Source organism: Nuphar pumila, chromosome 2 (genome assembly GCF_984573655.1).
Source record: "Nuphar pumila chromosome 2, dmNupPumi1.hap1.1, whole genome shotgun sequence".
Lineage (NCBI taxonomy): Eukaryota > Viridiplantae > Streptophyta > Magnoliopsida > Nymphaeales > Nymphaeaceae > Nuphar > Nuphar pumila.
The window spans coordinates 94,901,823-94,925,938 of record NC_143250.1 but is presented as its reverse complement, the minus strand read 5'-3'; the positions used below and the strand labels follow the sequence as shown (position 1 = coordinate 94,925,938).

The window sequence follows — 24,116 nt, the reverse complement described above, 5'->3', positions numbered from 1 at the left end:
ATTATGGTCAAAACTCACAAGAAGAGTGAAAGATGTGATTGAAAGACCGCCTTTGTAAAGAAAAAGACACGCTATCCCGTTTTCGTTTTTTGACCGTATGCCTTGACGGCAAATCTTCCATCCAAGCCGTGGAAATGAGAAAGATGAACGGCAAAGAGGGAGCGACGGGGCAGTATATAAGAGGACCCGCAAGCCTCTCTCCCCCGTCTGGACAAAACTGGAAGGCTGTGCGGTCGAGATTTCTTCCCCCACCGGAACTTAGCACTCCTATAAGAAAAAACGGTCTCTGTTTCGCCGAAAAGTGATCGCCGACCACCTCCTTCGTCGATTTCCGGCTCTCAGAGGGAGGAATTACTGTCAGAGTGAGGGTTTCTTCTTCTTCTTCTTCTTCCTAGTCGTTGTCGTCGTTTTTCGTTCTTCTGGTTGGAATGGTCCGTGATCGGGCACTTGGATGGTTACCGATTTAGGGTCTGGAGGAGGATTTGAGTTTCTGAGCGATTTAGGGTTAGGGTTGTGCTTGGATCATGGGAATCGGAGAGGTGGAGCAGCAGCAGGAGGGGATGTCATTCGTGGGCGGGACGGCGGTGCCCTGCTCGATTTGCTTGGAGGCGGTGGTGGATTGCGGGGATCGGTCCACGGCGAGGCTGCAGTGCGGACACCAGTTCCATCTCGGTAATTAAATATGGTTTTTTTCTTTTTGACCTTGGCGGTTTTTTAGTTTTTTAGGAGGATTTTTTGTTGCTTGTCGTTTTGGTTGTGATTTTTGATGATTTGGCGTGGGAAATTTAGTTTACGGGCCGGAATTCCATCGCGGGATGGTGTGCTTGTTTGATTAGTTTTGAAGTTTCGCCGCTGATTGGTTTCGTGGAGGGAATCTATTTTGTTTGCTTGTTCACGGGGCATTCTTTGATCTCTATTGTCAACTAATCAAACTCAGGATTGTCCATCATGCATGGTTGCGATGTTGTTTTCTCTATCTGTAATCGCTGGCAAATTGTTATAATTGGATTTAAAATTTTCAAATTTCATTCTGTTAAGGTCTTGTACATAGAGATACATGTCCTGCCTATGTTGCTTCTTTGAGATGGTGGTTTTTTTTAGTACGGTTGAATTTGGCAAGTAGTAAGTACTTGCAGAAATATATTCGGGGATACACATTTGTTTGTGATGTTCGTTTATTTGGTTGTGGTTATGGATTATGATATACAGATACTTGCATTCCAGAAGATTTGATCTTTAGTGATGCTCATAATTGCATTTGTGGAATAGATGGGAAAACTAAGACAAAACATTTGGGGTTTGTAGTCTTGATACAATTTTCAATCTGGTTGTCTCATCTTCAAATCATATATTGTTGAGATCTATTCTTGCACGGAAACTCATTTTTTACAAGTTTAATTTAGAAGAATATTAATTTTAAACAGTATGCTAGGTGGGTTTTGCTGATACTAGATCTGGGTGATCTACCATTCAATAGCTGGATTATTACTGGTTGCATATATATGTTACAAACTGGTTCCTGCTTTGGTACACGGAAAATGGAATGCCATATTATGACTCAGTATGGATATATTCTAGGTTCCCATTTCCTTCACGTTATTCTGGGTTTCTGATATGGTTTCATCTTTAATTTTGTCAAAAATGAATTGGCTATGTAAATAATTCAGTTATCTTCTAGAAATATAGTTCTACATTCTTGTGCCCAATCGAAGTTCGTGTTTGATGCAAATTATAAAGTTAATAATGCTTTGAAAATTCAAAAATTCAAAATGCTACATGTGAAGAAAAGTATTCAATCACATGTTGTTGTCGTTGAAGCAACTTATTGGTCTTGGTATATCTCCATATTATTGAATATAGTGGAGCTTCATTTAAAAAACCTGACAGAAAAGGTAAAATCCTTTCAAATTTGATGGCGTACCACTATGTGTATGTTTGCAAGAAAGTACTTGCCTACTTGGCTGATACTTAATGAATAGACCTGTCATTGTTGTTTGATTAAGGGATCTGTTGAAAGTTGATCTATCACCTATATTGGTGTTTCCCCAATTCTTGTATGGGAGGAATTAGATCATTGGAAGATCTGTGAACTAGGCATATGCCATGTTTGTATCCGATATGGCATTTAGCATTGTTTGGATATTTTATTTCACAATACCTTACCACAATATTGGCTTGTTTGTCTCACTCCATAGTTGTAAGGTGTTGCTATTAAACTGCCTTTGTGAAAATTTCCATTATTGGGTCCTGTAGGGTGGTCAACATATCGAAAGCATGTCCAAATCTATGGAAAGACTAAAAGGTTCCTTTATACATAATTTGCAACTATAAATGTGTTATTATAAATATGTTAGTAAAAATGTCAACATGTGGTAGGTGTAGATCATGATCATCTAAAAATGCACTGGGCCACTTTTTACTCAAGGCGAGAAATAACTTAGTTAAGAATAATTTAAGCTTGTATTTAAGCAGATAAGTATTTACCCATTAAGCTCTAAAAAATTGTTCTTTATTCTATTTTCACATAATTCCAGTTCATGCGATAAATATGTGATGGTCTGTGTACCTTTTATTTCTGTTGAAAAAGATGTTTGAAGGTTATTTTGTTTTATTTTCTTCTTTCCATGTAACATTTACATCACTTGAGAACCTAAATACTTCGATCAACATAGTTGGCACTTGGATTTTTTTTTGGATCTACACTCCTTGTTTGTTAATAGGCCATGTGTTGCAACCAACCAAGCAACTTGGCACATTGTTGGACAACTAGGGTGGCGTCAAATCATTTTGATGCAAAACAAATAATAAATAGTGTGTGCGCTTTGTGTGCTCTGGAGAAGCACAATGCAGTATATAAGCATCCTATGATTTCAGGGTTCAATTCCTCATTGAATTGTTATTTTATTCTGCATGAAGGCTACAGGAATAACTTTTTGTTTAAACTGACTATTGTTGATTTGTCATTTGTCAGCATTGACAAAGCCATATTGATGCTGTTTCTGATTTTAGAAGGCAATTATTGAATGTTTTTTTGCTTCAATGATTATTCTGACCTTGCACTATAAAGTTCTTCTGGATTTTAATCATTTTCCTTTTTTATCCAGTGTACATTCATTTCTTTGATGGGTTGAAATGTCTAGTAACTATATGTCTCGGTTCTTTAAAAATGTGTAGTTTTCTTCAAATGCTGTGAGGTCATGGAGTCTAGAAGCATGCATAGTTGACTGTCTTCACTGTATCTAATTGGCAATAAGAAAGAAGTTTTTCCTTTCTCATTGTTATGGATTTGCTTCTGTTTTCAACTCTCATGCACTTGCAATCACTTCCTAGACTACTTGTCTCATCCCGACTTGACAGTTATTATCGGAGATGTTGGATGATATCTTCATGGTTTTGGCTTTGGATTTTTTGTCTTACATCCCTCAAAATCATTGAATGTTCAGGGCATTGTGAACATTTGACCTTGAACTGCTGATTGGGCATATGGGCCATATCTTTGTTTCTCCTCTCTTCCTAATATACTGTTTCATTGTTCTGCAGATTGCATTGGTTCAGCATTCAATGCAAAAGGAGCAATGCAGTGCCCAAATTGTCGAAAAGTTGAGAAGGGTCAGTGGCTTTTCGCAAATGGATATCGTGCGTTTGCAGATTTTGGTGTGGATGAATGGGCACACGATGAGGATCTCTATGAACTTAGTTATGCAGAAATTGTAAGTTTAGTTTAACTGAATCAGTCTATTGATCTTTAAATTCTTTATTCATTTCATGCCTGCTGGCAAAAGGATAATTTACTATATTTGGTCCCTGTCTAATTAAATGTGCCTGTATATAAATGCATAAGGGTAAATCTGTGGTACGCAATCCCACAAGATTATTTCCCTAGGGCATGTTTGCAACGCCCTGTGATTCTTGGATTTTCTCAAGATCCTGCGATTGTAAATCACAAGCGCAACACTTTCTCAATGTTAGTGAAACATGAGAAAAGTATAAGTTGTGATTGTGATTGCCAGCTGTGATTGTTCCTGCCTTGAATCTTGTGATTGCCATCTTCTACTTTCTTAGCTGGCTGTGATTGTTCATCCCCACCTGTGACCAAAGCGAACATGGTTTTAGTCTTCAGTGTTCTACCCATGTGAAGACAAAGAAAAACTATAATCAGTTTATTGGTTGTCCTGGTTATATGACTTATTTGTACCTTGTCACGCTTAAGTGTGATGTCAGTAAGCACATGATCGTCTGAGATTGTGCTTCCATAAGTAGCCGATTGCCTTGTTGGCACATGTAGAGCGAACAGTAATGAAATGGATGTTTATTGAGATTTTGGTCCTGACTATGGCTTAAAGTAGAGAATTTCTATATGATTACTTGTAGTAATAGGAGTTTTTCAATGCAAGTTGCATTGTGCAAAATATTGGTGTATGAAAAGGAGAATCTCAGGGAAGATGATCTGGGGAAATTTTAGGTAGTATGAAGAAAATGAGGAAGGAGTATGTTAGCTTTGTAAAATAAGCAAATCATATTAATCATCTTATGTTATATAGCTGGAATTTGAAGTAAAAATGGCCTTCTTTCCATAGGCATTCCAATGGGAATTGTGAAAATCATATCAGATCATATCATATGTTTGTCTTTATTAGTATCATGAGGTGTTACTGCAAAATGCACTACTATTTTGAAAATTGTGTATGTCGCTTATCTACCAGTTGTTTTTTCTTGGTCATTATGAATAACCTTTCTTTTGCAAATCTTCAGTAATAATTTTATCAGGACATTTTGTCTGGTCTTTTCACTTAAATAAGGTTGTCCTTATTTTATCACCCCAACATGAAAAACTGATACCATTTTGATATTAATAAAATTGATTTGATGTAAGGGAGGCTTTTTCTTGAATGCTCATGCCTGAGAAGGTAGATTTATGAGTTTGAGGAAAAAAGAGCACGCGGCAAGTGGGTTTTCCGAAGTTTTTGTAAGTGACCTTTTAATAGCTAGAGGGAAGGAGACTAGGGATGGCAGTGGGGCGGGGCGGGGGACAAGGTCTCCACCCCCGCCCCGCCTCAAGATTTTATCCTCCACCCCCGCCCCGCCTCCCTGGCGGGGATGGATTTTATCCTCCACCCCCGCCTTCATCCCCGTTTCATGTCCTCCATCCCCGGTTCAAATGGGGATGAGGCGGGGCGGGGATATTGTGGGGAAAAGTGGTCGGGGTGGGGTTGGGGCGGGGATGAGGCGGGGATCGTGGCAGGGACGGGGCGGGGCAGGGAAAAGTGCGCGTCCATCCCCGCCTCCACCCCCGGACGGGGATGGATTTTATCCTTCGTCCCCGCCTCCATCCCCGTTTCATACCCTTCATCCCCGGTCCAAACGGGGCGAGGCGGGGCCCCGCTTTCCCCCGGTCCACTGCCATCCCTAAAGGAGACCCAGTTTGATAATTTGGTTTGCGTGGATTGTGTCAATCCATATTACTTGTGTGATTCAGTTCAGCAGATCTAGAAGCTGCTGAACTTTTTACAGAAATGTGTGTGCGTGTGTTTAGGGAGGAGTAGATGTTCACAGCCATATTTGGACATTGACAATGTTCACCACAAATTTATGCCCTTATGCACCATATAAATTCAAGTTTGAGATTGTGATTTTGATACATTAACTATTACCACCGAAATGCCTTTGATTTTTAACAATTAATTCATCAAATCACCATGTCAATTTTGAACCAGAGAGGGCTTAAGTGTATAAAGTTTTTGTGAAAATTGTTATCGTTAGTAGCTCCATAACAGATTTTGGGCATGGTGATGCTAGAAACTGGCAGTTTTGACACTATCTTGAAGGGAGTCACTCACTTTGCGAATATCTGGCTTGTGATGGCCATAAACTGGCTAGAACACTTTTTTTGCAGGGATGCCCTTGGTATCGATTGTTGGGCCTATCATAGACTCTGTTTGACAAACAAAACGCTGCCTTTTGGCTTGCACTGTCCTGGATTTGGAAACTGGTGGGTGGACTGTCCATGTTGGTTGGTCTGAACCTATTGTTTTCTGAAGTCTGAACACAGTAAAGAATGGTGATAGAGAACTGTGTATATGCATGAGACAGACTTATTAAATTAAGAGTGAAGTTAAGAAAGAAGGCAGAAGAGAAGAAGAAAAACGATGGCAGTATTTTGATGACAATAAGTAGAATGGCAGGATTCACTAGGTTACACGGTTGGACCAAGACGGCTGAAATAGCTCAATCAGAGCTTTGAATGAAGAATGGGAGTTTATTTTCAGAAAGACAGAAACCTTCTTCTTGTGGAAGAAAAATGTGGATCTTTCCTTTTGATAGATCTTTACATTGTTTGCATGTCTGCTTGCTTGTGTATTAGTTTTACAAATAAAATATAGGCAGTAATGGACCTGTTTGAATTCGATTTCTTAAATGTCAATAGATGAAGCATCATTTAGTTGTAAGATAAATGCTAACAGATTGGGTTGTTTTTTTTTTACTTGATTGTGTGACTCAATTATTTGTTTTACTAGACTTTTTTATGATGCTTTTCTAATTTTTTGGATGTCATTCTCCTTTTTCATTTGATTATGTTTTTAAGAGAAGTGTGTTAGTGTATCGTGTGGTTCTTAAGATAGGGTTTGCTGGTACTGAGATTAACTGGTTGGGGACTATCATGTCACTATTTGTCCATCTTTCCTGTCACCCTTCTATTTTCAGTTGCTTTGTATTCCACCTTTATCTTTGTGGAAACTATTTCATTTTTTCACTTTTCTTTTGATGTAGTTCTTTTTGTGTTTTTTTTGTTTTAAACATCAGATGTAAGCATGGCAAGTGGATAACTGTATTTACTTCATATGATGACAGAAATAAACTAAAGAATTGGAAGCTGAGCTCTGAAATCTTAACCTTTTGCATGCTGTGTTCCTTTTTTTTTTTGGTTGGATCACTTGATCTGGTGTGATCCACTGTTAAGTAAAACGACATGCTCACAAAGGTTGATTATATGTGATTTTTGTGTTATAACCAAAATTTAAAACTTTTTTTCTATCTGAAATAAGCACATTTATATTGTATTCTTGATGGTACCTGACATGATTTTCTTTGTTATTATTGTAGCCGTTTGGTGTCCATTGGTGTCCATTTCGTGGATTTACTCAAGTGTCATCATCTTTTGAGTAAGCTGATTACCAGTTTATGGAGCTTGCTTTGTTTCTTGAGATATTGACTTTCATTAACTGCAATATGTGGGACAGAACTATGAACTTGTCAAATTAGTATGGTACATGGAATGCAGATAGTGACAACAATCTCATCAGGCATCTGCATTTTTTTCTATTGCAGTGTATTTTTTATCCATTAATTAAAATTGTTTGATGTAATATATATATATATATTTGGAATTTAAGAATTATATAGATGTTCTTAATTAAATTTGAACTACGTGTACAATGCTTGCTGTGGAAATAAAAGTGTTGACAATAACTTCAATTTCATATCTAACTATGAATTGCTCCAAAAGTCTTGGGATTTGTTTCTACAATCCCCACTTCTGCATGCTGGTCCACCTTGCTATTGATTCTAGTTATTTGCAGAACTTCAAGTGTTTCTGGTTCTTTATTTTCTCCTTGGTTGGGTAACATGGACAAATTTACTTCTTTGTCCAGGAAGTTAGTGGTTTTGATCTTTGAAGTGATTAGTCAGTTTTCTCTTCTTTTCCTACAAAAATGAACAAGGGATGGGAAGCTTCTGCTCAACCAATTCAGAAATTAAAACATGAACTCTGTTGCCATATCTAAAATCAGTCTCTGTTCACTATGTCAGATTGGTGGTCTGGGCGCAGATCAAATATATTTGATTGATTAGCTGGGTTGTTTTAGTTATTCATCCCTATCAAATAGTTGAGTGTCATTAATGAATGATGAGTACAATCTTCATTCAAAATGATTATCTATATTTTTTGTTTCTGTTGAGACTAAGATGTTTTTAGTAAATAAGTTTTTCTAAACTAGAGGTTATTTGAATCTTATTCTTTAATGAGGGACCTGGGTGTAATTTTGTTCCTTGGACTATCTCTATTTAATATAGAGATTAGCCCTAATTGAAAAAAAAAAGTTCGATTATTCTCCAACCGTCTCTCTCTCTCTCTCTACCTCGGTTTGCTGCGCATCTCACCTTACCTTCAACATGGTATCAGAGCCACGTACGGGCTTGGGTGCCTGAGTTTGTGTGCCGCGGCTGAAATAGCGTGAAGGACATCAGATCTGCAGTTCGTCTGAAGGTTTTTTTTTGGAACAACGTGGGACAGATCTGATAACAGATCTGCAGTCTGACCTCGGTCATGATTCAAATCTGAAATCAGATCTACACGTCGTAATGAAGATCTGCAGTGGTCGTAGACCAGATCTGATGGTTATAGGTCTGGATGTTGTGATGAGGTATGAAGTGGGCGTCGACCAGATCTAAGAGTCGCTGATCTGCATATCGTGGTGAAGACCTAATAAGGGAATCATATCTGATCGTATTCAGCTTGGAGTACCAAAGTCGTTGTGGTTGCTGAGATCTGGGTGTCGTTTGTGGTTGCTGAGATCTGATCAAGAAAGAGAAACAGATCTATACCTTGGATGAGTTCAGATCTGATTATTTTGTGGAACGTCGGAGAAGATCTGAATTTGCAGTTGCTAGCAGTTGACCAGATTTGCAAACAGTAGACTGTGTGTGGGTTTGTATCGCTTCTAGACTGAAATATTTTTTTTTTGCTCATATTATCGCTGGTTGTGCTCAGATTCTATTTAGCAAGCAGCTGGGTGCTGTGTAATGATCTTTTTGAAAGCAGTCTCTGCGTGCTCATAGTATTGTTGGTCGTGCATCTTGTAGCTGTGTCGTGATCCTTTTGACTCAGCAAGAAGATGGGTGCTGTGTCGTGATCCTTTTCACTCAGCTGACTTTTGAAAACTGCATGTTAATAAATTTTTTTTGGAATCAGCAGGCGTGATTCCCTGCTGTGTTGAAAAAAAAATATTCTGTTTGTGGAACCGTGTCTTTTGAAGTGGATTCTGTGTTGGGTGTTGCTACTGGTTGTCATAGTGGCGGATGTGTGATGGTAACACACTCTAAGTCGTGTTGGATGTGTGATCTTGATTTACAGCTTATAGTCTTCCTTGGTTGAGGTGAAAGGTTTTGGTCAAGTTTCTTTAAAATTATATTTGAAGTTTGGATCTGAATAGTCGAAGGTCGTGTTTCTCAGATTTCATTGGTGAAGTCAAAACTTGATATAGTCGGGCTTGTTGTTGATTGTGGGTATGCGCGTGTGGTTGCTCCTGCATTTTGTGAATCAAGCCCATTAGTTTATATTATGGCTCAAGTGGTTAAATCAGATGCAGATTCCTCTAATGATTGTGTAACTCTTAGCAGGGCTGAATATGACGAGCTCCTTGCTTTACGATCATCCAATTCGAAGTCTTCTGTTGTGGAGGTTGTGTGCTCGGCAGGCGATGACCTATTTGCTCAAGGTGGTAGGTGAGTCATTGATTCTGGAGCCTCTGGTCACTTGTGCGGAAACTCGAGCAACTTTTTGAGTTTAAAACTTGTGACAGGTCAAAAAAGGGTACGTCTTGCTGATGGTAGCTCTTCCCCAATTGTAGGGAAGGGAAACATGTCTATTACCCCTACTCTTCAATTGTCGCATGTTCTTCATGCTCCTTCGTTTCCACAGAATTTATTATCCGTCAGTCGAATGACAAAAGAGTTGAATTGTAGAGTGATTTTTGAGCGTATGGGATGCACCTTTCAGGACTTGCTGACGGGGAGAAGGATTGGTGGTGGCTATGAGGAAGGTGGTCTGTATTACCTTCACCAACCAGAGGTTTCGGCCCACTCTGCTGTTACATCATCCTCAAGTCCTCTATTGTGGCATCATCGTTTGGGTCACCTTCCAGTGACAAAACTTCGTCGTGTCATTCCTCATATACCTCCTTCAGTTTCTTGTCAGTGTGAAACATGTCAATTGGGAAAACATTGTCGAAGTTCTTTTCCCTCCAGTCAGAGTCCATCAAGTCAAGGATTGTTTGATCTTCTTCATGTAGATGTGTGGGGTCCGAGTAGGATTCCGAATAGGTCTCAATGTCGTTATTATCTAGTTATTGTTGATGACTTCTCGAGACTATCGTGGGTGTTCCTGTTAAAAGATCGGTCTCAAGGTCCTGTCATTCTAAAATCTTTAATTGCAGAGATAAAAACTCAATTTGACATATGTGTTAAAATTGTTCGCACTGGTAATGCTCTTGAGTTCAAATCCAAAGACTTACTTCAATTCTACTATGTTAATGGGATTCAACCTCAATTTACATGTCCCCATACCTCCCAACAAAATGGGGTGGCTGAGAGGAAACATAGACAAATCCTTAATGTTGCTCGGTGCCTTATGATTCAATCCAATATGCCTGCTACATACTGGGGCGATGCGGTTTTGACAGCCGGGTTTCTTATAAATCGCATGCCGTCAAGTTCTGTAGAAGACCAGATCCCAATTCAAATTCTCCATCCAGAGGCCCCCCTCTTTCCTATTCCCCCTAAAGTTTTTGGATGTGTGTGTTTTGTGCATAACCTGGGTCCTGATCGAGATAAACTTGTTGCGCAGTCTATTAAATGTGTTTTCCTTGGGTATCCTAAGAACCAAAAAGGATATCGTTGCTATGACCCTATATCTCATAAAGAGTATGTCAGTGCGGACGTTACCTTCTTTGAGTCTATTCCTTATTTTTCGAGTACTACTCCAAGGTTACAAGAGAGTCAGGGTGATGTTTTTCTTCTGCCAATTCCCCCTTTTTCTTTAGAGTCGTTCACTCCAAAGCCTGTGGCTCCATCCTCTGGGGAGTCTCGATACAGAAATCCTCCTATAGTGTATACTCACAGGTTACCTCCTACCTCCATGCCCCCATTATCTCCTTCTCCTGAGGCAAGTATCTCTGAGCATACTGAAGTTTCTGCTATTGATGAGGATCTTCCTATTGCTCTGCGAAAAGGGAAAAGACAGTGCACCCTTCATCCCATTTCTCAGTTTGTTTCTGAAGTTAATCTTGGGGCTTCTATGAAGAATTTTATCTCGGCTTTGTCTGCCTCCTCTGTTCCGCTTTATCACAGTCATGCTCTATTCGACCCCAAATGGATGCAGGCTATGAAGGATGAGATGGATGCCCTATGTTCTAGGGGCACTTGGGATTTGGTGGATCCTCCAACCGATGCAGATATTGTTGGCTGCAAGTGGGTATATACCATTAAATATAACTCGGATGGGTCAATTGAACGATACAAAGCCCGGTTGGTTGCAAAAGGGTATACTCAGACTTATGGTGTTGACTTTTTTGAAACTTTCTCCCCAGTTGCTCGTCTTGGCACTATTCGTCTTGTTCTTTCTGTTGCTGTGTACCATGGATGACCCTTGTTTCAGTTGGATGTCAAGAATGCCTTTTTGCATGGGGATTTGCATGAAACTGTCTACATGCAACAACCCCCAGGCTTCGAGGTTCAGGGGGAGTGTAAGAAGGTGTGCAAGTTGAAGAAGGCTATTTATGGCCTGAAGCAGAGTCCAAGGGCATGGTTTCACAAATTATTTGAGGTAATGTCGAGTTTTGGCTTTGTCAGGTCCGCTTCAGATCACTCCTTGTTCATCAAGAAAACCAGTGCTGGAATTGTTGTTATGGTGGTATATGTCGATGACATCATATTAACAGGGAGCAGTGCCCAAGATATTTCTGCCACAAAAGATCATATTCAGAAACACTTTGTTACTAAAGATCTTGGTCACCTACGATATTTTCTGGGTATCGAAGTTGCAAGAAACAAAGAGGGCTTAGTGTTGTCTCAAAGAAAGTATGTGTTGGACTTATTAAAAGAGACTGGAATGCTAGGAGCCAAGCCAGCTAATATTCCAATGGATCCCAAAACTCACATGTTCGATGAGAAGTCTGAGTATGTGGACAGTGTCAGTTTTAGATCCTTGGTGGGTAAGTTACTATATGTGACTGTTACTAGACTTGACATTTCATTAGCCGTGAGTAAAATCAGTCAGTTCATGGACAAACCTACAAAAGTTCACTGGGATGCAGCTATGATGGTTATTCGGTACTTAAAGGCATCTCCTGGTAAAGGTCTGTTGTTTAAACAAAATCTATCTTTGGACGTTGTTGCTTACACTGATGCGGATTATGCAGGATCTGTTGAAGATAGGAAGTCAACATCTAGATTTTGTGTGTTTGTGGGAGGAAATCTTGTTACCTGGAGGAGTAAGAAACAAACTGTTGTAGCCAGGTCGAGTGCTGAATCTGAATACCGAGCAATGGCCCAGACTGCAGTTGAGATTATGTGGGTAAAATCAATCTTGACCGAGCTTCAGGAGAAAGTATCCCTACCTATGTTGATGATGTGTGACAATAGGGCTGCTACATATATTGCCAACAATCCAGTATTTCATGAAAGGACTAAACATATTGAAGTTGACTGTCACTATGTTCGCGACTTGGTTCAGGCTGGGTATATCTGCACCGATCATGTATCTTCCGAAGATCAAGTAGCTGATGTTTTTACCAAAGCCCTGGCGAGACCAAATTTCTCAAAGTGTTGTGATAAGCTGAGCATGATTGATATCTATGCTCCAGCTTGAAGGGGAGTGTTGAGACTAAGATGTTTTTAGTAAATAAGTTTTTCTAAACTAGAGGTTATTTGAATCTTATTCTTTAATGAGGGCAACTCCGCCTGTGTAGTTATACACTGCCGGTCCCAAGCCCGGATAAAGGAGGAGGGTTGCGGTAGGCCTGTGACAGCCAGCATAAAAACTTTGTCATATCCTATGAAAATGAACCAATATGAGAATTTCGTTGGGGCGTTCCCTACTGAGCGACGCGCTGTACTCTCTAGGCTCGGAGACAGTGATAAATGTGCAAGGGTTGCTAGGTCGTCGCCTTCGTCGCCCAGAAGCGACGCGTCACACCGGCGCCCGGGTGTGGTGTCAAATAGGCAAGGGTTCCCTCACTTTGTTGGACGGGTGGGGGTAAAGAAGTTAGTCCAAGACCATAAAATTAGGTTAGCCACTTGGAACATAGGGTCTTTAACTGGTAAGTTGGTAGAGTTAGTAGATGTTATGTGTAGGAGAAAGATTGATATTTTATGTCTTCAAGAGACCAAATGGGTAGGTGAGAAAGCTAAAGTGATAGAACCTTGGGGATATAAGATTTGGTATACAGGAATAAATAGGAATAGGAATGGAGTAGGGATTGTTATGAGTCGTCAGTTTATAGATAATGTAGTTGAGGTCCGTAGGAAGGGTGATAGAATTTTACTTATTAAATTAATATTAGGTACGGATATTATTAATATTATTAGTGTTTATGCACCTCAAGTAGGTTTAGATGATTCAATTAAGCATCAATTTTGGGAAGATTTAGATGGAGTAGTACAAGAGACATCTTATGGAGAAAAGCTTTTCATCGGCGGTGACCTTAATGGACATGTAGGCATTAGTAGGGATGGATTTGAGAATATCCATGGAGGCTATGGTATAGGAGAAAGAAATGAAAGTGGAGAAAGGATTTTAGATTTTTGTTTGTCCTATGATATGATCTTAGCAAACACTTGGTTTAGGAAGAGGGAGTCTCACCTAGTAACATTTAAAAGTGGGGTTAATACGAGTCAGATAGATTTTTTCCTACTTAGAAAGAGAGATAGGGGTTGTTGCATCGATTGTAAGGTTATACCAGGAGAAAGTGTAGCTACACAACATAGAGTCTTAATTTTAGATCTTAGAATTAGACAATGCCGCAAAAGGGATAGACATAGGATAGATCCTAGAATTAAGTGGTGGGCACTGAAAGGAGCTAAACAAGGAATGTTTGTAGAGCAGGTAGTTAAGGAAGTTGATTGGTGTCTCGAGGAGGATTCAGAATCAATGTGGAATAAGATAGCGGGTGGTATGAAAAAAGTAGCTAAGGAGGTATTGGGTGAGTCTAAAGGCGGTGCACCACTAGGTAAGGATACATCGTGGTGGAACGAGGATGTCAAATTAGCTATTAAGGTTAAAAGAGAGTGTTATAGAAATCTAAGTAAGAGTCGTGATAATGAGAATTTGAAGAAGTATATGATAGCAAAGAAGGAAGCTAAAAAAGTTGTTCGAAACGCGAGGGCTAAGGTATATAAGGAGGTTTATGACAAGTTGGATACCAAAGAAGGCGAGAAGGATATTTATAGGCTTGCAAAGATGAGAGATAGGAAATCGAAGGATTTGGGTATGGTTAGATGTATCAAAGATGAAACGCAAAGGGTTTTAGTCAAAGATGAGGAGATTAAGGAGAGATGGAAAGATTATTTTGATAAGCTATTTAATGATAGTCATGCTCAAGATCTTGGAGACTTCTCCATTCCTTTTCATGAGATAAATCGTGACTTCATGCGCAAGATTCAAAAGAAAGAAATTGCAGAGGCTTTGAAGAAAATGAAATCAAGAAGGGCAGTTGGCCCAGATGGTATACCTATCGAGGCTTGGAAATGCTTGGGAGAGAAAGGTTTAGAATGGTTGACAAATCTTTTTAACTTGATTTGGCGAACAAATAAGATGCCTAATGAGTGGAGGAAGAGTACTTTGGTGCCTTTATATAAGAATAAGGGTGATATACAAGATTGCACAAACTATCGTGGTATAAAACTCATGAGTCATACTATGAAACTTTGGGAGAGGGTGATTGAGTCTAGGTTGAGGAAGGTTGTCATGATATCGGAGAATCAATTTGGTTTTATGCCTGAAAGATCAACTATGGAAGCTATACATCTTCTTAGACAACTTATTGAAAGATATAGAGAGAGGAACAAAGATTTGCATATGGTTTTTATTGATTTAGAGAAGGCATACGATAGAGTACCTAGGGACGTTCTCTGGTGGACAATGATGAAGAAAGGTGTTTCTCTCAAGTACATTAGTATAATTAAAGATATGTATGAAGGAGTAGTAACCAATGTCCGCACTTGTGGAGGGGTGACAACCAATTTTCCGATAACGGTTGGGTTACATCAAGGATCTGCTTTAAGCCCTTTCCTATTTGCGATAGTGATGGATGAGCTTACGAGATCAATTCAAGAAAATGTACCGTGGTGTATGTTGTTTGCTGATGATATTGTTTTGATTGATGAGTCTAGAGCTGGGGTTAATGCTAAGTTAGAATTATGGAGACAGACATTGGAAGCTAGAGGTTTTAAGTTGAGTAAGAGTAAGACTGAATATATGGAATGTCGGTTTAGTAAGCAACGAAGTAGTGATGGGAGTGTAGTGAAGCTTGGTGAGCAAGATATACCGGTGAATGATTATTTCAAATATTTGGGATCCATCATTCAAAAGTATGGAGAAATTGATGGAGATGTAAATCATAGGATAAAGGTTGGGTGGATGAAATGGAAAAGTGCTACTGGAGTGCTGTGCGATCGTAGAATGCCATTGCAGTTGAAGGGAAAGTTTTATAGGACGACTATTAGACCCGCTTTACTATATGGTACGGAATGTTGGGCTGCCAAGCGACATCATATTCAAAAAATGAGTGTAGCTGAGATGCGGATGCTTAGATGGATGTGTGGAAATACAATAAAAGATAAGATTCGGAACGAAGAGATACGTAAGAAGGTAGGTGTTGCACCCATTGAAAATAAGATGCGAGAGAATCGTTTACGGTGGTTTGGACATATTCGGCGAAGGCCTAATGATGCTCCAGTTAGAAGGTTGGAGAAATGGGAAAATATATTAGTTAAAAGAGGTCGGGGTAGGCCTAGGAAGACTTGGATGGAGATGATAGGAAAGGATATGAATGCTTTGAACCTCACCGAGGACATGGCGTTGGATAGAAATGATTGGAGGAAAAGGATTCATGTGGAAGACCCAAAATGAATTTCTTTTTTGGTTCATATCGCTGACCCCAATTGTTTTGGGATGAAGGCGTAGTTGTTGTTGTTGTTGTTGTATTCTTTAATGAGGGACCTGGGTGTAATTTTGTTCCTTGGACTATCTCTATTTAATATAGAGATTAGCCCTAATTGAAAAAAAAAAGTTCGATTATTGTCCAGCCGTCTCTCTCTCTCTCTCTCTACCTCGGTTTGCTGCGCATCTCACCTTACCTTCAACAGTTTCTTCAGCTAAGATTGTGAATACTCTGGCTTTTCAGTGGAATGATAAACTCCTCTTCATATTTTTATGGGTGATGTTTCATGTTTGTAAAGTTAGATCTTTTATATCTGTTTTGTTTTATTTATGGTAAAGATTATATTAACATAAGTTACATAACTGTATTATCTAGTGAGAATATTTTATTTAGTTAGGTCCAGCAAAAAGTAGCGTCAAGGCCCTGTGCTGGATTTTGTAGTTTCATGCTGGGTTTTCTGCTTTAGGCAGCAGATTGTGAGCAATGATGTAGTACTTTGAGTTTTTAGGAATCCTTTTTAGTCAAAATGAAACTACCCCAGAATACCGGGGTCTTTGAGCCCTTTATGTCACACGGATGCATTAAAAAGTCTGCCGCACTCGCGTTGACGCAACGCGACATGGGTGCGGGTGCAGTCAACCTGCACCTAGGGTTATATTTGTCCAAAATGGACCAGGACAACTTTGAGGAGTCCATTTTGGTCCAATTAAAAACAAATAAAATTAGGGGTGGGGTGTTAGGGCATGATCGCGCCACCCTCCCCGACTCCTCTTCCGACGGTGGCGACGACGAGGTGAAATAGGTACGTTTCTCTCCGTTCTTCCTCCGCCTCCGCTTCCTCTTTCTTCTTCTTCTTCCTTCTCTCTTTCTTCTTCTTCCCTTTCCTCCTTTATTTCTTCTTTTTATTCCTTCTCCTCCTCCTCTCTGTCTTCTTTTTATTCCTTCTCCTTTCTTTCCTCTTTTTATTCCTTCTGCTCCTCCTCCTTACTCCTCCACCTTGTAGATTGTTAATTTGATTTATTGCATGAATTTATCCATGATGAATTAATGATATGATAATTGTTTTTATTTCATTAGTGTTAACTTAAAACTGTTAAAAATTATATATATATATATATATATATATATATATATATATATATATATATATATATATATATATATATATATATATATATATATAAAGTGCTGCATCGTTGCATCCGCACCCTTATCCACACCCACATTTATGTGACATAGGTGGCCCTTAACCAGCAAAGCTGGTGACTACTTTGGCGAAGTGGCTTTATATAATCCGACTATAAAATTCGCTAGTACCTGGATCATGACCCGCCTGGCAGAGAAGCCCATGAATGTGTGCATGCATGAAATAGAAGGACCACTCTTTTTTAGGTGTTTAGCTGGTAGTGTTTCACTGATTTTATAATCTATCCCTGGAGGATGAACTGGCCTGAAAATTTCGTAACACTCATTGGAAACGGACTCTGAGATGGATTTTGCAGTTTTCTTAACATAATCTACTTTGTGTAGATTTTGAAAAGGGGTTGCAAAGTTTCACCTTTATATGAAATTTATAAATTCTTAATGAATTAAATGGAATGCAATTTCTCACCTTTATACAAGTTCCATAAATTCTTGAGGAATCAAATCAAATGCAATGGAAGATATATATTTCCAGTGGTTTCTTAGAAAGGGCATCTGGTGATATCCATACTTCATATGTTTTTGTGATTGATTTATCAGTGACAACTATAACGAAGTCTTTTGCTGTTAATAGCTTTTAGTCTTTTTTTTGTTCATGCAACTTCATGCAGTATGTGCACGTTGTCAAAACTTACCTCTAGCGTTAAATTCTTGAGGTTATGTAATTGTAGGACTCCAAAATCAGGATCAAATTTTATTTGTGTCTTCACCATTGTTTGTGTTTCATGATGATATTTGTTGATTGTAGGAAATTTATACGAATATACTGTATTACTGGGCAGATTTTTCCTGGATACTTACTGGAAGCTTAGGCTGTGTTTGGAGACTTCATGTATGATTTCTCAGTAAAGAAAATTCTCTTGGGGCCAATGTATCCCTTGTTTGCATGAATAATCTAAAGGAACAGGTGAGATTTCCTTTAATTTTATCAAAAGCTGGACAGTCTGAGCTTTTCGGCAGTGTCTAGATTTACCACTTATATAGGTTGTAAACTGATCTCTTGGAAACACAATACCTTACAATATTATGTTCCCATACGGTCTCCAGATTTACCATTATATATGTTCTAATAAACTGTTCTCTTTGAAACACAATACCTTACAAGTTACAATTCTCATTTTCCTGAATTTCTAGAAGCCCTCATTAATGAGGACCACCAATTAAAGGCATGTTCATTGCATGAAAACCTCTGCTATTTTGTGAACGCCTGCTTGTGCTTCTAATAGGACATAAATGAAGCTCTTACAGATTGGGGTCAGCTTCAAGCAACTATGATCAGGATGGTGTGATAGAAGCTTCCTTACTATATTGAAGGATACTCGGAAACCTTAGTGTCCGCTCAGCAAGAAGGCAGCCATAAGTTAACTGTACTATTCATTCACCAGGCTTACCTTTGTCCATTGTTTTGCCGCTCTCACTTGTCATAGCCATGTTTTTTATTCTCATAGTGGCTTTTCAAAAGCTCCTAATAGAAGTACTTACACTGGCCCCATGTTTGAATTGACTTGGGTCCAGCCCTGAGGCTGTCACATAGATGCTGCCTATTCCTTGGCCGAGCATGTGACTTTGGTTGATTCTTTTTCTCATCTTCCCATTTAATATCACCAACAGCGTTATTGTTATACCATTTCTTGTATGCCAATAGTATGATGCATTTTTTACACCCTCAGTTGGTTTTTTATTCAATCTCATACCAAAATTAGTTTTTCACAGTAATAGATATGTTTTTTTGTGGAAATTTTTATTGCTGAATGTTCTTCCCATGAACATATCAACTTGCCCTTCCTTTTCAAAAACCTTTTTCCTTTAAAGGTGGAAATTGCTATCGTGTATGGAATGGTGACCATGAAAATTATAAAGATGTTTTTTTTTTCAAAAGTTTGGGTTCCCACTTGATCCAACACGAGGGAGGACATTATCAATCCAAAGAATGTCTTGTTCTAAGACTCCTTGACAAAACTTGATAGCATGGTAGGCTTATAATAGAAATAAACATTTTCTCATATCAGCAGGCTTGGACTAAACGGTGATCAGTGACCATTGCCTGGCTTAATCCTCATCCTCAGTGCTGTTTTGGCTTCCATTAAAAATAAGTTCTGTTTTGGGAAAGGAAAAAAATACTGGTCCGTTAAAGTCTCATCGGAATGGGAAATGAGTTATTGTATGTTTGCACTTTTGCATCTTACATGCGTGGTGCTATTCAGTGTGTCTTGTCTTGGGCAGTGCGACAGATTCTAATCCTAATATAGTCTGCAGGTGGCTGAAGATCTGTTGCTTGCTATTAAATCTGGCCATATCAACTGCTCTTATCCAAGTTTTTAAGGCAGTTCAGGCAGACACTCTCTTTCTTTTTTTGTTATTTTTCTTCATTGATTATGCCTGAACATTATCACAATCTTGTGGTATGACTGCTAATAAGGACATTATATGATAGCATATTGTCTAACAGTCCGTGGACCGTGGTTTTAGTGTATGTTGTAACCATGGGCTAGAATCACAAGATAAGAGCATCCTCAATCCCTCCTATCAATGAGCATGAGCGAAGCTCCCTCCTTGGTGATCCAAACTGTGGGGTTGCAGCGTGTAGCTTCAAGAGTAAGATTAACAAAAGGACTTTGGCATTACTGAATTTAATTTCACTTGTACAGTGAACAAACCATCTACAACTAACTTGGTAAAACCACTGCAATGGCTGGTTTTTTGAGTTGGCCTTGTTGGAGTAACCCATGCTTTACATCTAAAGCAGTTTTTGTAGGAGGATCTTTGTACACTTAGGTGCTCTGATAATAGTGATGCTCCTGAAGGTGCAAGCAGATGCTTCCGGCTGCTACATGGAAGAAGGTGCACATGTGCGAATATCAACATGGAGCACCAAGGGCCAAAGTATCATATACTAATATTGTTCTGTCTCAGTAACAACCACGAGCATGTAGACCTGCATGGTGCTATAGTTGCTTGCACGTGCAGATAATCACGACATGCTTGTCTTCAACGTAGCCCAAATCATGAGTTATTTGGTGATAGCTTTAATAGGATGTCATTTAGATTTTGTGAACCCTCTCAAATCTGCTATTAGTTCAACATCTGTTGCTCCGAAAGCATGTGCATTTATGTGTTAATTTTTTGTGATATTGCAGGGATATCGATTCTTCTTCAAATGCATGTAAGTTTCTAAGTATTTCATTCCTGTTTTAGGTCAGGCCCATCAGCCAAACTAAAAATTTTCTCATGCAGATCAAGATCTGTTTGGTAATCGTACCATCTTTGCTGATCATGCAAGTACTTTGTCAACTGCCCATGCATGCCCATATTTAGCTCTGCATGTTCATGTTCAGCCCATCCATCCACCTTCCTCCTCCAATAACTCCAACAATGTAACTGACGCCTCTGCTTTACATCATCACTGGGCTGGTCTTTCTGGGCCTGTTGATATGTCCACCCACGGTTTTCCTGGTACAGAGCTCCACCATCATAATTGGGAGCCACATTCTTCTCCATTCTCTCCACCAACTGGTCCAATGCAGGGCACTGATCAGGCTTCTGCACCTACTGCAACACCAGGGTCTTCCAGAACTACTTTCAATTCAGATGGGATGTCTAGGATTGGAGCTTTTGTTTCTCCTTTTGTTTTTGGTCACGGGTAAGTTGCAAGTTTATTTACTGAAAAACTGTGATAATTAATGTTGTGTATTTAATTTTAGTCCTGGGGCACTCGAGTTTTTCTCCACTTAGGTTCATTACTTGACTGGAGATTAATTGGTAGGCAAGGGCTTCCTTGGCACGAGTTCAAATGGGTTTGAACCTGTCACACGGACTCTTCTAACAGGGCACTGCACCCGCACCCAGGCAGGTGCGACACTTGGACACAGCTTCCTTTGTGTTAGGTGAAGTCCACCACACTGAGGTCCATTTATATCAAAAAGTAGATTCAGTTAACCCTAATCAAGTCCATTTTTATCTATATTATTATATATAAATACATAAATGCACACACATACACGTAGTGTTAACATAAAACTGTTAAAAATTATATATATATACTCTCCCTGCACCCAAGTTTTTTTAAAGTACCGCATCCGCATCCGCATCCGCATCCGCATCCGCATCCGCATCCGCATCCGCATCCGCATCCGCACCCGCACCCGCATCCGCATCCGCATCCGCATCCGCACCCGCACCCGCACCCGCACCCGCACCTATGTGACATAGGTTTGAGCCATTGATTCAGCACTTGCATTGATACATTTTCCAACACAAGTTTGCTTTTCTTAATATACTGAAGGCCCAAAGCAAATGCAACTGTCCTGCTGGGCCTATGACCCTCACTGTCTTTGTATATACTACTTAAAGAACTTGGGTGAGATATGTTGGGGTTTGTTGTTGGCTTTCATCAGTGCACCTTTAAGATTGTCAAGGCTGAGATGGTTGCCTGGTGTTGTAGATGTCTACTATTTGTAACGAATTCTCATTTCACTGTGCAGCAGAAACACAAATGCCAAGTGAAAATTGATGCCATCACCCAGTTGCCATTTTGGAAACTTTAGTGATCAGCTATCTTCTGCACCTGTAAAGTTATCAATTTTTTATCTCCAAAATCTCCTTCACCTTTTCCTTTCAGCTCTAAGTATACCACTGATTGTGTACAGCTGATGGTATGAAATGATGGAATCTTGGTTTTATTCTAGGTCATTCTGTCTGTGCTTATTGCCCATTTAAGTACTATTACCCAGCTATGAATAAAAATCAAGCGACTGTCCGTGCATGTTTTATGTTTAGTTCTTACTGAATTATGACATTCCTCTTTGACTGTGATGAATAAATAAACATTATTGAAATCAGAAAAACTATCTAAGGTGCTTATGATGACAGGATACATCCCCTTGAGTAGTTTCTTCATGCTTAAGGATTTGACAAGTTCAGTTTGTTGCTTTTCAGTCTTCTTTCCTAGGTCTTTCTTGTGCATGTTTGTGCATGTTGAGTTTTTTGATAGAAGCGAATTTCTCTTTAACTTTGATGCCTCTCCTGTTTTACAGATCGAGAGCTGGCAACTCTGTCATTTCTCAAGGGATGCCACCCTACATTGTTAATTCTCGAGGTCATGCTCGTGTTCATGCATACCAACAACAAACACCTTCTCCAGCTATGCGCGGTGCTTTTTCAATGCAAACCCGAAGATCTGCTCCTCGCTCATTAGCCCCCATACCCACCTCCCATCTAGGGGCAGCCACTACTGCTGCACCGCTTGACCATGGTGGCTTCTTTTCCACTGCATCAGCCTCCAGTCGTAACCTCCAAGATGCTGAGAGTTCTGGCAGCCGACAAAATCATGCTCATGGATGGGAAAGAGAGCGTTTTGCTCCATTTCCTTGGGTCCCGGTTGATGGAGAATCAAACTGGTGGGGGCCATTTCATCAGGGGCAAACTCCTGGTAGTGGTGCTGGTTGGTCTGATTCTGTCCACAGAAGCGTTCAGTGGCTTTATGCTGGTATGGACAGAACAGGACAGGGGCAAACTCCTGCTGGTGGTGCTGGTGGCTCAGATTCTGTTAGCAGAAGCAGTTGGTGGCCGTCCCATTCTGGTACGGACCGAGCTGCCCGGGGGCAACCTTCTGCAAATGGTTCAGGTGGGTCCGATTCTGCCAACAGAAGCAGTTTGTGGCAGTTACATGTTGATAGAGCTGGACAGGGGCGATCAGAAGGTCCATACCAGCACCATGTCCCTCTTTCTCGAATGCCTCCATTCACATGAGGCGTTCATTATAAATTTAGAAAAAATGAATGAAAAAACAAAAAAAAAACAATCTGTAAATTCCAGCATCACTATGCGATCCAATGGCCGAAACTGCAAACAATATTTTTTGTTGGCCTTCTCTGAATTTTTGTGCTTTCCTTGGAATGACGGAAACATCTGCAAAGGTGGTCGGCGCAGTCTTCCCCATTCTTTATTTGTCCTTTTTTTTGCTCTGTTCTTTCTGGAAATGTTCACGACTGAATGTGTTTTATGTTGCTCGGTAAGAGCCACTGAACTGTCCTGTTCTGGCTAGAAAGATATCCTAACATGGGGTTTTAATTTTATCTGCTTCCACCATGAACATTTCTTCCCCGAGGCTCTGCTGTTAAGTTGTTGACATCCTATCAGGTAGGATTTATAAAGGAAAACTTTTGGTTTTAATGTTGATGTTGCAATTAGTGGTCTTAGTGTTTAATGTTCGGCTGATTCATTAACAGAAAAATCACATTTTTAACCTCATAAAAGCCATGTCACAGGGATACTCAACTCGGTTCCGTGTCGTATCCTCTTACATACTGTTAACTAAAACTTTCACCGAAATGGTGTCCCCGTGTCCTTTTCCCTGTCTTTGTGACATGTCATTAAAGTTGGGACTACGGTTTGCTAGAGGGATGGTCTGACTAGGATCGTGATGAGGTGGCCTGGGCGTCTGGAACAGGTTTGTGCAGGTGGGTCACCACACTGGACTCTAACCAGGTTGGTTCGGTCTCATGCAATTGTACAGGAATTGCTATACCGACGACAAATTCCATCTGGTTCGGTTTGGACGGGCCTGAAATTGCGTGATCCTATTGAAGGTGGGCTAGGTCAGGCTGAAATGTGGTAGTTGAGCCGAGACATGATGTATAATGCCCTTGATGAGCTGAGAGAAACAGATTCAGAGGGGACAAGTACAGACTTTACTATCTTTGCAAGTTTTAAGGCTTTACTGAGATGCCATGCAGGCACTCAGGGAAGGGTATGAAAGGGTGTTTGATTCAAATAAAGAAGTGGTTTTAAGTAATAATCTAAATATCGGGTGTCTTTTGTTAAATAAATAAGATGGGTGACTTTTGGCAAATTACTATCAATTTATATATGTAAACAAAAAAAGAAGGTATTTGCAGAAAAACCACAATTTTTTTGAGTTTCGGTTCATAGGTTTGTCTGGTTCCGATCATAGTGACAAAAGTTAACGATGGCAAATTT

The 24,116-nt window shown here is 39.7% G+C and overlaps 1 protein-coding gene across 2 annotated transcripts; it reads left to right on the top strand.

The window, feature by feature from the left end:
- The first annotated feature begins 211 nt into the window (after positions 1 to 211).
- On the top strand, positions 212 to 22,989 carry LOC149846211 (E3 ubiquitin-protein ligase IPI1-like). 2 transcript variants are annotated; one of them, XM_089996241.1, is made up of 7 exons: positions 212 to 362; positions 468 to 672; positions 3,541 to 3,710; positions 7,102 to 7,160; positions 20,276 to 20,301; positions 20,373 to 20,778; positions 22,172 to 22,989. In XM_089996241.1, exons 2-7 carry the CDS (start codon positions 525 to 527, stop codon positions 22,884 to 22,886), a joined length of 1,524 nt encoding a protein of 507 aa, XP_089852367.1. In that variant the 5' UTR covers positions 212 to 362; positions 468 to 524; the 3' UTR covers positions 22,887 to 22,989. The 2 variants fall into 2 exon arrangements, with proteins under 2 accessions (XP_089852367.1, XP_089852366.1); XM_089996240.1 differs by having other exon boundaries at positions 212 to 672.
- Positions 22,990 to 24,116: the final 1,127 nt, after the last annotated feature.

Excerpts from the sequence above, each read along its gene's own strand:
- LOC149846211 (XM_089996241.1), top strand. The coding sequence starts at position 525 with ATGGGAATCGGAGAGGTGGAGCAGCAGCAGGAGGGGATGTCATTCGTG. Across the intron at positions 7,161-20,275 it reads CAAGTGTCATCATCTTTTGA|GGATATCGATTCTTCTTCAA; the intron begins GTAAGCTGATTA and ends GTGATATTGCAG. Across the intron at positions 20,302-20,372 it reads CGATTCTTCTTCAAATGCAT|ATCAAGATCTGTTTGGTAAT; the intron begins GTAAGTTTCTAA and ends TTTCTCATGCAG.